We start from the raw sequence: 18657 nt of genomic DNA on the forward strand, positions 1-18657 counted from the left end.
CTCGGTGTTGTTAGCTAAAGTCACTCCTTCTTATTAGTTTTCTGGAGGTCCATCTGAAAATAATCCCTCATTCATTAGAAAAGAAGATTCAAGAAGACCTGTTTTTGGGGGCGTGTCTGTTTGATTGACAGGCCTGTGGTGCAGTCAGGTTACAGCTATCGGTGGGCGGGACGTAGTATCGTCAGGTTTTCAATCAGATCAGTCAGATCCACCTCTCCATGGTTCATTTCCTCACAGCGCTTTGTGATTTATGTTTAAAGGGACATCAATGATCAGGTGGTTAGTTTTCATGTGAACATCACATAATAATATGATAAATCCACAATGACACCGTACATGAAGCTTAGTTTGTTTTTCTTTTCGGTGCTCACCGAAAACAAGGGAATAAATGTCTGTCAAGAAAGTAAATTAACTTCTGGATTAAAATCTCTCCATTACAGATGGATTTTGTTGCACCTACAAACATTACTGTTATGTCTCCAATAAATTATAACTTCAAGTTTTACTCTGCGATGTGAATAATTGTCCTCTTTTGTCTTTAAAAGTATTGTATTCACTTCAGTTTGATAAATTTGCTGCAGTAATATATGCAGACCACACACACTCTCTGCCATCAGAGTTATTAGTCCTTTCAGAAGCTCTCAGCACGGTTTGATGCAGCAGAGCCGGACTGAGTCGGACTTCCCTGCTGTTCTGTGTCTACTGTGTTTGGTTAATTCTTTTACAACCAATTTATCTTCATTTCAGTCGGCCTGCAGCACGGGCCCGACGCCTCCGGCTCGGCGTGGTTGGACTCCGGTCTGGATAACGAAGCCTTCCCAACAAGAGAGCAGCAGAGACTCAGCTGGAGTTACACAATGCAGAACGGTCTCCGCGCTACTGATGTTAGTGTCTGGTAGCGCTAAATAAAACGCATGCATCCCGACGGAGTCTGTGCGAGGGTAAAGTAGCAGCACTCGGTTGGCAACAAATTCCCATGAGCAAGGCACTGAGGGTGCACGTTCATTTTGTACTGTTTCACTCCCTCCACCCACCAGAGGGCCCCGTCTCTGTCTCTCTCTCCATGCCCAGTCTGCCCCCCCCCCAGCCACTCTGCAATCAGCCAGTATATGTCAGTATATATACCCTCAGTCAGCAAAAAATTTCCCCTCGGGGATTAATAAAGTATATACCTACCTACCTATATATACCCCCAGTCAGTATTTATACTCCCACTGTCAGTCAGTATATATACTCCTAGTCAGTATTTATACTTCCAGTATATATACTCCCAGTTAGTATATATACTCCTAGTCAGTCTATATACTCCCAATCAGTATATACTGTATACTCCCGGTCAGTATTTATACATATACTTTATATCATTAGTTGCCGGTTCTTAAAGCCATAGTTGCTCAGATTGTTGACGCAGTTCTATTTTTGTCAACTTTGCACCCTCTTAGACTTTCGACTGTTGTCTTCAACCTTCCTCTGAATCGTTGATTTGGGTCCTTCTTCCCGTTGAGTGACAGCTCGGCTCTCAGCTCCTATCAGAGTCTTCTTCACAGACTGAATCCAGTACAATCCAGATTTTAATGAATTAACATTTTGGATCATATTTACACACGGTTCAGATGGCATCTTCAGTCAGATCAGCAGGAAGTGAGAATCCGCTAGAAATGAGTTTCATTCATTCAGCAGATTAATTACATCATTTCGGTCTTGAGGTTTTGCTAGTGTAGAAAATTGGGGGCTCATTTACAACGTGCGCACAAAACGGGGCTTTTATAAAAACAAACATGACTGGAGAATTTGCGCACCTGTACACAAACTCTGACCACAGACTGGATATGAAAATCCAATACCACCGAGTGCCACTAGAGGTTGGCTCCAAAAAGCCTGAGAAGATCGCCCATGTACCAGCAGGTCCTCCATCCACCGGCTGCGTACTTCCTGCTCGGGGATGGAGGATACCCGTGGCCATCATGACATCATACCGCAAGCCAAACACACACACTTACACCAAATAGTTACTCTGGTGATGTTGAAATACATCATATATTCTCTATGTGAATTTTGATAAACGGGCCAAGTTGAGGCGAAGTACAACAGGCACCATGCGAGGTCTCTGTTCGAAGCCTTCATCAACACGGGTATTGACACAATTACTCAGATGATACTCGTACTTGTCAAAGGTACATTATCTCTATCGGATACTTGGTTCAGCAGAGTACGCATCTCATCCCTGGTAGATATCTCTGCATCGCACTCATCACACCGCCAAGGGAGCCGGTCAGAAGGGCAGTGGAAGCAGATTCAACCAGCCCTGGAGCTGCATCCTGCTTCTGCAGTGAAGGTGATTGCTTGTTGGGCCATTTTGCACAACTTCTGCTTGAAAAACATGGATCCTGTGGAGGAGGCGCTGGGACCTGATGGAGATGGTCAACGTCAGCCAGACCTGCAGGGTGGAGGACAGCTAGTTGGGCTTGTGTCTCAGCACCAACCAGGACTCCTCCGGCTCTTCAAGATCCAACTCCCTGGCCCGAATGGTGTCTGAATCTCTTGCCGGGGCTGCGGTGGTGGAGAGTGTTGTGGTGGCTGCTGGGGTTAGAGAGTCTGTAGTGGTGGCTGCTGGGGTTAGAGAGTCTGTAGTGGTGGCTGCCGGGGTTAGAGAGTCTGTAGTGGTGGCTGCCTGTAGTGGTGGCTGCTGGGGTTAGAGAGAGAGTCTGTAGTGGTGGCTGCCGGGGTTAGAGAGTCTGTAGTGGTGGCTGCTGGGGTTAGAGAGTCTGTAGTGGTGGCTGCTGGTGGCTGTAGTGGTGGCTGCCGGGGTTAGAGAGTCTGTAGTGGTGGCTGCCGGGGTTAGAGAATCTGTAGTGGTGGCTGCTGGGGTTAGAGAGTCTGTAGTGGTGGCTGCTGGGGTTAGAGAGTCTGTAGTGGTGGCTGCTGGGGTTAGAGAGTCTGTAGTGGTGGCTGCCGGGGTTAGAGAGTCTGTAGTGGTGGCTGCCGGGGTTAGAGAGTCTGTAGTGGTGGCTGCTGGGGTTAGAGATCTGAGTGGTGGCTGCTGTAGTGGTGGCTGCCGGGGGGGTTAGAGAGTCTGTAGTGGTGGCTGCCGGGGTTAGAGAGTTTGTAGTGGTGGTTGCTGGGGTTAGAGAGTTTGTAGTGGTGGCTGCTGGGGTTAGAGAGTTTGTAGTGGTGGCTGCTGGGGTTAGAGAGTCTGTAGTGGTGGCTGCTGGGGTTAGAGAGTCTGTAGTGGTGGCTGCCGGGGTTAGAGAGTCTGTAGTGGTGGCTGCTGGGGTTAGAGAGTCTGTAGTGGTGGCTGCTGGGGTTAGAGAGTCTGTAGTGGTGGCTGCCGGGGTTAGAGAGTCTGTAGTGGTGGCTGCCGGGGTTAGAGAGTTTGTAGTGGTGGCTGCTGGGGTTAGAGAGTTTGTAGTGGTGGCTGCTGGGGTTAGAGAGTTTGTAGTGGTGGCTGCTGGGGTTAGAGAGTTTGTAGTGGTGGCTGCTGGGGTTAGAGAGTTTGTAGTGGTGGCTGCTGGGGTTAGAGAGAGTGGTGGCTGCTGGGGTTGTAGTGGTGGCTGCCGGGGTTAGAGAGTTTGTAGTGGTGGCTGCCGGGGTTAGAGAGTCTGTAGTGGTGGCTGCTGGGGTTAGAGAGTTTGTAGTGGTGGTGCTGCTGGGGTTAGAGAGTTTGTAGTGGTGGCGGGTTCCCTCAAACCGTGTCCTGGGAACGGGTGAGCTCCGGTGGGCCTGGCTGGCCCAATAATTGTACCTGCTGATAATCTGGAGACCCGAGTCTGTGGCCGCTGGGTCCATAGCTGGTCGGTCCATTCTGTTATGAGGCGAGGTGTAAACAGACCCAAACGCAGGCACACAGACTCGGGTAACAGTCAAGGTAAAAAACTGTCTTTATTGTTTGTACAGGGGTGGTACCAAAAGTCTCTGTCTTTCCTCCCGAGTCGGGAAGGAAACTCCACCGACTCTCACCGGAGACGAAGCCAGCTTTTGTCGTGGCTTGCGAGCCGGTCATGACAACAATCATCGTTATTTTCATGTTACCTTACGTTGGACATATTTTGTTTGATTTTCAGTAACTTTTAGTATTTTTGTGTTGATAAACGGCATGTGGACTTCAGGATGTGTTTGTTGAAGTGCGTCAGACACGAGCTTCACTCGGCCTCTTTTTGTCCACCTTTACTGTAAATAACAGTTCAAGAACACAACTTGTGCTCAGTGGCCAGAAGAGGGGACTAATCATTTCAAAGTACATTTTCCTTGTGAAAGTGATGTGATTGGAGCTCACAGTGCTGTTTGTAGCTGTTTTTGACCACCCTGGATGTCTAAAATAGAGCGGCAGCATCAAATCGACCGATGGAAATGAGATCGAGTCTGCTGCTCTCACGTCAGCCTCGTCTTGCGTGATCTGAAAGACCTTGTTTCTGTAATATACAGTAATATTGTGTATGTCAACATTAGTACTATCACGGTATTTTTAACTATGGTCCTCGTGTAACGCTGTCAGTATAGATACAAATCAAAATGTCCTTAATTCTGTTGCTAATATTTACTCCATCTAAATTATATTAGTTTTCTGTAACAACAGCCCAGTTCGCTCAAAGAGTTCATTTAATTCGTCCATAATGTGTTTTATTGTTTGTGTACATACATTCATAGATTGTGGGTTTGCGTGCTGTAAGAAGGACAGTGAGTCACTTTCCCAGGTAGTGAGGTAAAAAGTCACAGAAATCCAGACGAGCATGGCTGAAAGCTGCTGTAGGTTTTCAGCTTGGTTTGAGAGTTTAATTGTCGGTTGTGTTGTTTCTCCTCTGTGGGCTTCATGAAGGGAAGCTCTGCTCCCGATCCGTGGAGCTCAACATATACGCAGCAAAAGAGTGGCTCAGGTTCACGATTCGACTTATGTTACGACTGAGAGCTGATCATTAGGGACGAGTGAGTGCACCATTATCTGTATCTGTTAAGCCAACTAAATTATCTGTATCCTTATCCATGCTTGGAGGGGGCGGTGCCTAATCCTGAAGTGGGCGGTACTTCTAACCATAAAATTTACAATAGCGCCTGAAGTTGACATAAAAAATTGCTGTACTAATTATTTATTAGAAAACTATTTACAGAACAGCTGCAGAATTGAGCTTCAGAGCAATGCTTTTATCACAAGAGTAATAGAACTAGTAACATTTTTTTATATCAAAGTTGCTATATTTATTGTTATTGTTATTGCGAGGAAAAATTGTCATATAAAATTAAAAATAATACTTTTCTTTGTATTTTGTTCAGCAAATGATGTGTGTGTGTGTGGGGGGGGTGGAGGTTGGTTGCGTTAGACTGGTTTTTATTATTTTATTAAATAAACTGACAGTGTGAAGCTGGGTGATTTATGCAGACAGTCCACATTGAAATAAGCATTCAGCCTCACACTATATTCTCACTGACAGCGCTCAGCTTATTAAAGATATTTTAACGAGGTCAGAGCGTGCTGAAGGAAAACAAATCGGCAGACTGACGAGCTGTAACTTGCATCTCATCCGGTAAGAACAAATTTAACTAGTAACGAGTAACTCAGCTGATGATATTTCATACAAACTTCGTCACAAGTGCATTATTCGTACCGGATGCTTATTTCAGCTGAGTACTCGTCTCATCTCTACTACTCATGTTTAGTAATATTTATTAATGTCGCAACTCCACCTGAATAAGTCCTGTAAGACACCGTCTGCATATTCAGGTCAATTCAAACAGCTGAGTGAAGCACATAAACTTTAACAGCGTCGAGCTGATAGTGAGAGCAGAACAACAAGCAGCGAGCTAATTTTAATAAAAACAAGCCGTCCTCAGAGCTGAACAGAGAACTCAGGTCTGTTCGTAAAACCAGCTGGAAGTGAAGGAAACTATAAACTGACACACCGAAGAAAAGAAAAATATATAATAACTTGAGCCTTATTCGGTGCAGTGTCACACATTAATGATCTCTTCTTGGTAATAATACAATATTTAGTTTGGAAAAATAGTTATGCATAATTTTAAAGGATTTGTGGGGAGCAAAAAAATATTCAATACCTTCAGTCTTTTCCAGTGTGCTGTCACTAAAATGACTTCACATATCATTGAGCTCCTGTTTTGTTTTTTAATCAAGATTCCTCAAAATTATGCAACAGACGTTTTTTTTTAACTAAGTTGAGGAAAACCAACAGCAGACCATCGATGTGTGAAGTGATGAAAGTTAATGGAGGATAAAAGACCGTTCAGAATGATGAACTGTGATTGACAGCTGATGGATGTATATGGGTCAAACATAAAACTTATTGTCGAATTGCACTAGAATTTTCTGATTTTACTGTACGTGGCTGGTTGTGGATAGATATTTTTTATTCAATAGTTTTGAGTGCACATAATCTGTTAAGGCACATGAGTTAACTTTGACTGAGTTTAGTTGTCTGTGTGCTTGTGTTATACATTATAGTAGAAAACTGAATTGAGCCATTTTTTTAACTTTCTTCACCGACAGGAGGTGCAAGTCGGTGTCCAACTCGTTTGGTGAACACAAACACAGCTCTGGCATGGCCTGGTGAAGTCGAAGGAATTCATATTTACAACACAACCAAATTCCATCATGGCCAATCAAATCAGCTCGAGGACTGACATACTTGTCCGGAAGGTTCAGAGTTATAATCACCAATTTTATGGTACTGAGACCAAACCTACACTCTTGATTTCTGTTACAAATATTTAAAATATATTTGTATGCGCCTCAGAAATGCATTAGTAAATTTTACTTTTATATTGCGTAAATTCTTTTGATTTTGATTTGATTTTATACACTTTATTAATCCCCGAGGGGAAATGTCTTCACTACAGCAGGGGGGCTCTCAGGGGGGAGCTGCTGCAGCAGGCTGCCACTAGCGCGGCGCCAGGTAACCTGACCTGAGGTGCATGTTTTTGGATGATGGGAGGAAGCCGGAGAACCCGGAGAGAACCCACGCAAGCACAGGGAGAACATGCAAACTCCGCACTTGTGTGTGCATTTAGTCATTAAGGTAAAATAAGACTATTAATCCTGTTACAATTAACAGCTTGAGAATACAAGTAGGAAAAGGATAAATACACAGGGAGACAAAATTACAAATATGCATGCAATAAAAAACTATTTATTAAAACATAATAACCAATGTTTAAATATACTAGTTATATACACAAAATAAATAAATACACCTTAAATATGTACAGAGAAATGTAAAGAATAACAATTATTGCATGTAGGTGATAGATTTCCATGATATATTGTAATTGCAGATATTGCGCATCAGTGATATGGATAACTTTATGTAACATGCATAGGGTATATAAATTATGCAGTGTAGTATAAATGTACAGAAAAAGTGTTCGTATAAATTGTATGAGGTATATATTAATATATATACAGTACAGTACAGTACAGTATATATACAGTACCAGTCAAATGTCCAAATTTGAGATTTTTGGTTCCACCCACCGTGTCTTTGAAGACACAGAAAAGCTGAGCGGATGGTTTCTACATGTGGTTCCCACCATGAAGCATGGAGGAGGAGGTGTGATGGTGTGAGGGGGGGGGGGGCTTTACTGGTGACACTGTTGGTGATTTATTCAGAATTCAAGTCATACTTAACCAGCATGGCTCCCACAGCATTCTGCAGCGACATGCCATCCCATCTGGTTTGAGCTTAGTGGGACCAGCATTTGTATTTCAACAGGACAACGACCCCAAACACACCTCCAGGCTGTGGAAGGGCTGTTTGACCAAGAAGGAGAGTGATGAGTGCTGCGTCAGATGACCTGGCCTCCACCATCACCGACCTAAACCCAATGAGACGCTCTGGGATGAGTTGGACCGCAGAGTGAAGGCAAAGCAGCCAACAAGAGCTCAGCACCTCTGGGAACTCCTTCAAGACTGTTGGAAAACCATTCCAGGTGAACACCTCATGGAGCTGATTGAAAGAGTCCCAAGAGTGTGCAAAGCTGTCATCAAAGCAAAAGGTGGCTACTTTGAAGAATATAAAATATAAAACATATTCTGGTTTGTTTAACACTTTTTTTGTTTAACACATAACTCCATGCGTTACTTCACAGTTTGGATGTCTTCAATATTAATCTGCAATGTAAAAAGAAATAAAAATAAAGCAAAACCATTGAATGAGAAGGTGTGTCCAAACTTTTGACTGGTAATGTATATATTAATACGTAGTAAAAATATTCTATTAAATGTGATATAACATATAGTATTATGTGATATAATATATATTATAAATACCTGAATGAGACTGATCTCCCTCCAGACAGAAGAGTCAGCATTGATTCACACTACAGTTGAACCATCAGTGAGCCACGAGAGAGCGCCATAAAGCTGCATCCAACACATCCTGAAATTTAGTGCCTGTTATCACAAACCAGAGGCAGCAGCATTATGCTTTAAAGCCTCACTGATTAATCGCCCCCGTGAAATGATATGCACATATTCGAATGCTCGCTGGTACATTTTATTGATTTGTTTTTAGAAGCAGATGCCTTTGCACAGCTCGACAATAATGCACCCTCCATCGTTTCCTAGCTGTGTTTTTTATTGAGATTGAGGTTCCTCCTTTAAATGCAGCATGTTTACCTCACACATAAAAGATGCATTAGTGGAAAGCTAATGAATATTTATACTTCTTCCCAGAGTGATTCTTCTTTAGACCCGAGTTGAAATTGTTTTCAAGCACACTGTTTTTGTAATTTTTTTTATTTTGAACCTTATTGAAACACGATAACGAAGTGAGCATCTTGCTGTGATATAGTGCTGTCATCGAAATATAAGATAATGTTGGTGGAAAAGCGCTGGACATTATTTTTTAACCCTTCAACCATTGAATGCTTTTAGAAATGTTCACCATAAAAAACAACTCCACAGTTTTAAGGCCAAAATGAAGAACCTGGAGCTCACTGGCTAACAGACGCTCGACAAACATAGCTACTTCTGCCTGTCAAAACTAAACCGGTTCAAATGAGCCTCTTTAAGGCTTTTGTCAGTGCAGTTAACCTGTTTTATAGGACTGAGTGATGAGAAATATGTTCAGATGCAAAATCAAACCTTCCACACTTGCCTGTAAGGAAGCCTGTTTCCGTACCAGAGTCGAGGTCAACAATGCAATCAAAAAGGATTTCCTGATTAGTACTCGGTTTATTTCAGAGTCGAGTGTGCCAACGTACAACATCCGTCCAATCACTTTCTGACACCAACTAATATTTATTGACGGGCTACTGAACCAACATATGAGGGAGGATTAGTGAGTTCAGAGACTGCTCCTGTTGCTTGTGAGCGATGTGCAGCACCGTTACGTCCTGAGGCATCTGAAAAACATTCAGTGCAAATGTAATTTAACCCTCTGCTGCACACATGTTGATGGGAAATGATACAAAAATACTCCACATCATTTCTTTGTTCATTTTGGGACATTTTATTGATAAAACTTGGACCCCCCCATTCCAAAATATTATTTTGTTGTTTAAGGGCAACATTGCACAATAATGGTTCCAAAATCATAAAGAAATTTATGAATTCATAGATCATAATATAATATTCAGAGAATAGGTTGTTGTGACATAGTTAGGTTGTTATGACGTAGACAGGCTGTTGTGACGTAGATAGGTTGTTGTGGCGTAGATAGGTTGTTGTGGCGTAGATAGGTTGTTGTGACGTAGATAGGTTGTTGTGACGTAGATAGGTTGTTGTGACGTAGATAGGTTGTTGTGGCGTAGATAGGTTGTTGTGACGTAGATAGGTTGTTGTGGCATAGATAGGTTGTTGTGGCGTAGATAGGTTGTTGTGGCGTAGATAGGTTGTTGTGGCGTAGATAGGTTGTTGTGGCGTAGATAGGTTGTTGTGGCGTAGATAGGTTGTTGTGGCGTAGATAGGTTGTTGTGACGTAGATAGGTTGTTGTGACGTAGTTAGGTTGTTGTGGCGTAGATAGGTTGTTGTGACGTAGATAGGTTGTTGTGGCGTAGATAGGTTGTTGTGACGTAGATAGGTTGTTGTGGCGTAGATAGGTTAGGTTTTAGCTCCGCCTAAAAAAAACCTGAGCTGAAGACGGGTGAGACACTGTTTAATGGTCCAACTCTACATTTCAGTGAGACAAAGTTTTCTATCTTTGCAGAAGCTTTCAGCGACTCATTTCACACTTATATAATGTACTGAGAAGCAAATCTTGGAATTTGCTTTACAGCATCTTTAATTAAGATTACAAAGGATATACTCTTATCTTCTCCGTGTGCTCCTGTAACCATGTGTCAGAAAAGGAAGTCCCGACCTCGAATGATGCTTCGTCGTGACTCCTACACCGTATTGGAAGATTCTTTAATACTTATTTGACCATTCTGTTGCAATCATTTAAAAAAAAAACAACAAAAAAAAACATGTACTGGACATGGGGCCTAAGAAAACTTTCCATTGCTAAGGGCAACACTGAGCAGTAGAGGGTTAAATCTGAAAAGGTCATTTTACATTTAAAATAATCAGTGGTGGATTGTGATCGTGAAGATCCTCCACATCGTCCACGGCCTCCAGTTCGTGGTCCTCCTCTACGTTTCTTTATGGAGCATATTGGTGAGCTTCACGATGTTTCCAACCAGACCTCTTGCTTCTGTTTCTCCACCTTCAGCTTCTCTTTTTTACATCTCGTGGTCAAACTCTTCACAGACGTCCTCTGTTACGTTGAAGTGCACGAGGTTTTCAGCCTCTGCCTCGTCCCTTAGGTCCCTTTCGTCTTTGGATTTTGCTCTGGGTCCTGGATCTCAAAACGAAGTTCATCCTCTTTTGTTTTTAATCTGAGCTGAGCTGACGGCTCAGTCGAGACCTTCGGCATATCTTTCAGTGTGTTGAAAACAATCTCTGCAGCCTCCTGTTTTTCAGCCTCAGTTTGGACCCTCAATGTTTTCTCTCTCTGGAGAGCTTTGTTGAGATCTTCCAGGTCCCGTTCTGTAACATTGCGCTTGGTGGTAAGCGCCTCCTTCTCAGCCAGGTGCTTCCTGTTTACCTCCTCCAGTTCTTGGAGAAGTTCCTCCACTGTGGTCCATCCCTCATCTGGTGCAACATCAAAGCTCTCTGCAGCTCCGTCTGCAGCTCCTTGATTTCCAGCAGCATAGCCTCTTGTTCATTCCTCTGAGCTCAGACCAGAGCTTCAAAGTGCAGTTTCAGCTCCTGGTTCTCCAGCTGAATGTCTCCGTGATCTTATGGCACAGTAGTGATGTGCGATACCACAGATTTCTGATCCGATCCGATAACAATACTTTTTTACAAAAGATTAATGTGTACAGAAAAAGGAAATAATAAAATATGTATGCAGCCTCTCAAAATACACCGCAGAAGAGGAATTGACAGGTTGTTATGTTGACATGAAACTAAATCTATAAATGCCATAATAAATATATAAATCAGGAAATACATTTTGAAATAATCAATTTTGAAATAAACATCATTGACTGCTCGGGTACATTTAGTCGGTAAGGTTTTTTGCTTATAGAATAAAAAGCAAATTTAATATTAAAATCTACAGAGTTATTGGCAATAAAATAGCTGTTTTAGCAATAGGCTTATTTTTTTAAGTCTCATACCCTTAGCTTTATATACATATATATAGCCTTTTTATTTAATCTACAGTACATACTTCATAACCACATTTATTTATTTAGCTGGCATTTATTTGAACCAGTTTGAATGAAATTGCACCGAATGGTTTTAAGACTGCGGGGAATTCCCGTTATTTGAACAAACCACAGACTGGATATAAAAGTGTTCGTACCTTCTGGGTCTGAAAGATGAGGCAGAAGTGTCTTAAGTTGCAATGCCAGCAGGCCGAGGTTGACATGTTTGGGGTTGTTTTGTTATCGCTTTTTTTTTTTTTTTTTCAATTATTAATATCAAATGTGTTGCGTGTCCAAATCGCACCAAACACGCCACGGCACAATCTCGGGTGCCCACCAACACACACACACAGTTTGAAGCAGATCGGATCAACGGTTCTCAAGTTAGCCAAACAACAAACACTCCTACATAAATACAGAGATGACTTAAATAGTGATAGATACCGAAAGCTACTTCGACCCACCTCCTAAAAATACAAATTTGGGATACATGATTCAAAACAGAACAGTATTATGTGCACACAGTAATCAATATAATAATATTACGAGCACCACACTGAAGGAATAAAGAAATGCATATAAATATTGGCAATAGAAAAAAGGTTGAATCAGTAATATTATACTGTAATTATATAGCAAATCTATACGCTTGCATTGTCAAATATATAATTTATAGTTTGTTTTCATGTATACATGTATTGGCCACATTTCCTCTAAGATCCCACAACAAATATGATGCAGCTGTTCTGTTTTAGAAATTCAGATGGAACAAACAGCCTCAAACTGAGAGAAGCTCTCGTCGTATCACTTTCACCGGGAAAATACACTTTGAAACGATCGGGCTCGTCTCAGAGGGAATGAGCGCAGGTTGTATCGGCACACTGTGTGGTTTACTGTAAAGGTGGTTAATTATCAATGTTAACTGTAAAAGCTGATGTTCTTTTCTCAGGTGAGCACAAAACATGTCATGTGACTGAGATATAAATAGAGGAAATGCAGACTGTGGTGCCAAATACAACAATAAGCAACGTTCACATCATTTACAGCTGATGGGACTCGTGAGCGTGATTGGTTGGACGACCTCTAATTCTCAGCAAGGTCAGAGATGTTAGTGTCTTCAGGTCAGTGCTCAGAGCTGTACAAAGACAGATGTGCTCATTTGTACCGCAGGGCTCAGCTTACATGTGGTCCAGACCGTAACTCTGAGAAAGCATCAAGCAAAGCAAAACTGAATCATGAAGCTGTGACAAATGCAGCTGGAAGTCTCCTTCTTGAAATTCAACGCAGCTTATGTACTGCACTGTTGGTCGCACACAAGACGGGACTGTTTGCAATCACTCACATTAATATTCTTTTTTTTTTTATCAAAGCAGGGAAATCAAAACTTTTTATGGAGCCGAGGGCGATTTTATTGAAAAGAAACATAATGGGGCTGCAAGTTTAGTAAATATTGCTTTTAAAATAAGCTTCTCATATCTGTTATTCCTCTGAAAAGCCTTACGTTAATGCACAAGAGTGGAGTTGACCGAAACAAATGTCTGATGTCTGATAACTTTCAGGAGTTTCTGACTGAAACGAGACTTCTCTGAATCGCGACTTTGAGCTGTTTATGAAACACTGAAACATCAGTGATGTCATCAACCATCAGTGATGTCATCGTTGGTTTGTGAACGTTATGAATCCTCCAGTTCAGATTCTGTCCGTCACCATCTTTGCTAGTTCGGAGCGGTTTGGAGCAGGAAGTGACCATATTTGGACGAGCTGGGGGAGGAGCCAGTGCTGGATCTGACCGATCTGATTGGAAACCTGACGATACTACGTCCCGCCCACCGATAGCTGTAACCTGACTGCACCACAGACCTGTCAATCAAACAGACATGCCCCCAAAAACAGGTCTTCTTGAATCTTCTTTTCTAATGAATGAGGGATTATTTTCAGATGGACCTCCAGAAAACTAATAAGAAGGAGTGAATTCAGCAAATGACATACAGAAAACGTTAAAAAAAAAAAAAGATACGACTGAGAATCTCCTGAGAAAAGTTGAATAGGAGTTTATGGTAAACGGCGCTATTTGAAGTCAACCTCTGGTGGCACTTGGTGGATTTAAAATTTAAGGCACTTTTGCATTGGCCTAATTTTTCGGAGCCAGAAGCTACAAACACTTTTATATCCGGTCTGTGGGCGTGACTTGGTTATGATTAATGTTAGGGAAGGTTTTGGGTAATGATGTCCAAAATGAATGGAAGTGAATGTAATGTTCGAAGAAGGAAAGCAGCAGAAACTTGACTCCTTCGACTCGATGCTTCCAGAGTCTCGGGGGCCCGGCTGGTTTTAGACTGGCTTCTGGAACAAGATAAAAAAAAAAAAAACTAAGTACTAAGAGGTCAAAGACATAGCGAGGAGCCTGGCACGCCATCGGATGTTAAACTCAGCAATAAAACAAAGAGGTCCAACGTAAAACGGTTGAAACAGCGACGTGGCCACAGCTGAGTTCTGGTTAAAAGACCGGCAGTGGACCTGTGGACAGTCTGTAAGTGATAAAACAAGGTGCTGTATCAGTTCTCACTGGGATGTTTAACAACCTTTGTGCTTTCTGTCGCTACTGAATTATTCAAGGTTCTGTCTGAGTTGAACATCCAGGGTTTTTCTATACGATGTGACTGGTCCTCAGGGTGATTAATTGTTCAAAAATACTCCACAGAGTCACGTTATAGAGCCTCCAATTAAATAAGAGACATCTGTTCAGCCTTCGAGGTCCCATTCAGCTCTACGATCTGTCTGTCAGGAGCCAACCAAACATAAGGCTCGTCCCACCGTTAACGTAGGAACAATGACTTCATGTAGAATTATAATGGATCAAAAAAGTGTCAAAATGAATCCAGAGTTTTATTTAGAAAAAGGTTTATTTTAAATTAAGTATCCCATCTTCATGACATTAAAAACAATAAAAACCTCCTCCACAAAACGAACCGTGAGGATGGCTTAACGGTTTTATATCAGAATTTAAAGTTATATCTGATGTGTCTTTGGCACATGTACTGTATGTAGCATGACCTGGTTAACTATTTTAATTATTTTGATTTTCTCTTGAAAATAGAAGAGGCTTTCTGCTGAGTCATTCGATTTTGAAAATGGAAAATGAGAAAGTGGTCAAAGTCTCAAGTCCTTTGTTTTATTTATAATCATATATATTGTTGTTATTGTCATGGCGATGTGGGGTAGTTCATAGATTTCTGTACCTTATGAGTCATTGCTTTGGTGATGCGACAGGAGCTGCATCAAAGATACATGATTTAAAAAACAAAACAAAAAACAGGGTTTCATGTAAAAAAACAACAACAACCTATCTTTTGAAAAAAACTAATTCTAGCATAGTATTTAAGATGTACAGCCTATATAATTAATTTATGAGTATATATTTGATATATAGTAAAATGGCTTACATAATGTAACTCGTTTATAACTTTGGAAGAATTTAATTTAAACAAAATTTAAAATATATATATATGTGTGTGTGTGTGTGTGTCCCTTTAAGCAGTCAGTGCAGGCTGTGATTGGCCTGATGTGTGTGTGTGTGTGTGTGTGTGTGTGTGTGTGTGTGTGTGTGTGTGTGTGTGTGTGTGTGTGTGTGTGTGTGTGTGTGTGTGTGTGTGTGTGTGTGTGTGTGTGTGTGTGTGTGTGTGAGCAGCAGTGTGTCTTCAGATGCTCAGGTAGCTCCAGCTCAGATGCAGCCAGAGTGTGTGTGTGTGTGTGTGTGTGTGTGTGTGTGTGTGTGTGTGTGTGTGTGTGTGTGTGTGTGTGTGTGTGTGTGTGTGTGTGTGTGTGTGTGTGTGTGTGTGTGTGTGTGTGTGTGTGTGTGTGTGTGCGCTCACACGCTGACCTGCACACACACTGATCCTTCACAGAGTCATGCACACACTGTGTGAGCAGAGCCAGCATGAGTACGGTGTCGGATCCTCTGGTGGGGAGCAGCAGGTCGCTGTCTGCAGCCAAGAGGCACAAGAGTGTGAGGAAGACCTCCAGGAGGATTTATTCTGCCTTCCAGGACCACCAGCAGGGGTGAGTCAGCTCCGTCAGCATCCTGCACGTTATACAAGTATTCATTCACTAAATCAAATCATAAGGGAGCTTCCTGTGCTGTTTTACTTCCATCAGGGACGTTCTGTCCTGCTGCTTGTCTGATTTATTTTGTTTGAGCTCATTATTCACACATGCTTGTCAAGGAGTTTCAATAAAGCTAAAAATGAATTGGAAACTTATATATACTTGTTAAACCATTGTTTTTGTTTTGATAACGACTTGCATTGTGATGTATTTTAATTGTGGCATAATAATGACATAAATACAGACACATAAAATCACTGGTGTTTCTTGTTTATTATTTAGACATTAAGACAAAAATATAACCCGTCTTTTTTCCTAACATTCATTTAGATATCCACAAACTAGAAATCCAACCAGCTTTATTTAAAGGTCTCCAAAATGTTTTCCCAAAACTTTATTGTTTACAGTTGAAAATTTAAATACCATTTATTACAAACAAATGTATATTTATGGATGATTTAGTGGAATAATTTCTGTCTGCAGAGGATAACAGTGTTGTCTCTGCATCAGCTGATCAGGTGTGAAATAAATCTATTTTCAAACTCCTTCCTTTGTGCACAACCTCAATCCTGATCCTATAAAATGGGACACGGTGTATTGTTGTACGTATAGTGTACATTTACAGGTACAAGTTTCACATTTTGAAGTCAAATGAGGAAAATATGAAGGAATATATTTAAGATAAGGAGTGATTTCAGAAACAGTGACGATTGTTCAGGTGCATCAACAAGGCTACAAGTAGAACTTATACAGATTAAATTGACATAATGTTAAACCTGATACATACAGTCATGTAGTTCATCTAATTAACGAATTGGTGAAATGAAATGAAACATGTTGGCTGTGTCTAATATCAGATTTCTAAAGGATCAGTAGCACCATCATAATGTTTCATTTAATGTAATTTAATTTGCCTTATTTTTAGAAAGTGAGTAACCCAGATAACTTGAATACATTTCCTATTAATCTTCATGGATTTTCTTATTATTATCTTTTTGTTATTGTATTGGACAGTCATTAGTGAAACAAACAGGAATCATGGGGTGGTGGACTCGAGTACGACGTGCACCACAGCTCATCCCAGAACAGTTGTGTTGTGGTTATGTTTCATATTTAAGTCGGAAGAATCACTGAAGTGCCAATAATGACGTTAAAACACCGTCCAGTGTAACTTTGTGATTATACAACAAGTTATCAACGAAATAAAACGTGTAATTAAATGTGTTCATGTTGTGTAGCAGTTCACTCTCAAAATATACAACTTTTTGTTTGTGTGATCTCTGTTTCCATGGCAACACATGAGGTAGGACTAACAGCTGAAAAACAATCACTAACGTCAGTGGACTCCTGTGTAATGTTTACTACTCCAGAAAGTAGTCGGACCCTTAGCAACCACCTAGCAATAGAGAGGACTTCTAGTCTCCAACTGAATAAATACAGAACATAGAAACACTAAACTGATCAGCTAGTTCAGTCTGGATGGAACAAAGATATCTGATGAACAAAGATATCTGATGAACAAAGATATCTGATGAACACAGATATCTGATGAACACAGATATCTGATGAACACAGATATCTGATGAACAAAGATATCTGATGAACTAAGATATGTGATGAACAAAGATATCTGATGAACAAAGATATCCGATGAACAAAGATATCTGATGAACAAAGATATCTGATGAACAAAGATATCTGATGAACAAAGATATCTGATGAACAAAGATATCTGATGAACAAAGATATCGATGAACAAAGATATCCGATGAAAAGATATCTGATGAACAAAGATATCCGATGAACAAAGATATCTGATGAACAAAGATATGTGATGAACAAAGATATCTGATAAACAAAGATATCTGATGAACAAAGATATCTGATGAACAAAGATATCCGATGAACAAAGATATCTGATGAACTAAGATATCTGATGAACAAAGATATCCGATGAACAAAGATATCTGATGAACAAAGATATGTGATGAACAAAGATATTTGATGAACAAAGATATGTGATGAACAAAGATATCCATGTTCTCATGTGTTTTTAACATTTTAGCTCCGTGTCATGTGTTCAAACCAAACCGGTCCAGTTAGCCTCCTCTAGGACTGTAAGTGCGTGACTATCCGTGGTGTTACGGTACGGGTGCTCAGAGCGACCAAAAAGGACCAAAAGAGACCCGACTTCACCAAATGGGTCATTTAATAGAACTAGAACAAGTAGAAACTACATTATATTACTTATTAGATGAAACTCTATTCTAATTCTATTTTCCCATTGAGGAGGTGGAGTGATATTTGTAGTGATGAGCACGGTGTGATGTCATGATGATTTGTTCCAGATGTTCAGTTGACCAATCAGATCTCTGAGTCTGAACCACTTGTTGTATAATCTGTAAACATTTTGCCACCGAGCTCCACCATTTATTTGTTTTCTTTCTGTGTCTCGTTCTGCAGCTCTTCAGACGATGAAGATAAAGAGGATGAGCGGGTGGACAGCAACGACCCGGAGGAGATGTTTCAGAACATCCAGTACCAGAAGGAGATTATCGCCAACATCCGGACCCGGCCCTGGCCAATGAGACGCAAGCTAAAAGTCCTAAAGTACCCCTCTGTTTGATTGTTACCTTCCTGTGTGTGTTGTTTTTCTTCTTCTCTTAAACACACACATAAACATGCACTCTGTATGTCTGAGACCAGCTAATTATCTATTTGTAAATAAATGCTGCATCATTGAAATACATCCATAGATTTACAAAAAAGTATTTTAATGCAAAAATTGGAATAATAAGAAACTAAGTATTAACCGAAATACTACCTGCCCTGCAGTAATATTTACTATTTAAGTTTTTTGCACCATATCTTCTTTATTTCTGAAACATATTTTAAGCCCTTTGCGTGGTCTATTT

General features: G+C 41.0%; 1 protein-coding gene across 1 annotated transcript in view; it reads left to right on the forward strand.

The window, feature by feature from the left end:
* The first annotated feature begins 15415 nt into the window (after positions 1-15415).
* Positions 15416-18657, forward strand: part of LOC138628437 (transmembrane channel-like protein 3) — a 36973-nt gene continuing 33731 nt past the window's right edge. Inside the window, exons 1-2 of the mRNA XM_069711486.1 lie at positions 15416-15697; positions 18206-18352. Of these exons, the coding sequence (XP_069567587.1) occupies positions 15576-15697; positions 18206-18352 (269 nt within the window). The 5' untranslated portion in view covers positions 15416-15575. The remainder of the gene's footprint in view (positions 15698-18205; positions 18353-18657) is intronic.

Source organism: Brachyistius frenatus, unplaced genomic scaffold (assembly GCF_029030835.1).
Source record: "Brachyistius frenatus isolate BFR_SWC_R1_liver_20210118 unplaced genomic scaffold, ASM2903083v1 Contig_100, whole genome shotgun sequence".
NCBI classification, from domain to species: domain Eukaryota; kingdom Metazoa; phylum Chordata; class Actinopteri; family Embiotocidae; genus Brachyistius; species Brachyistius frenatus.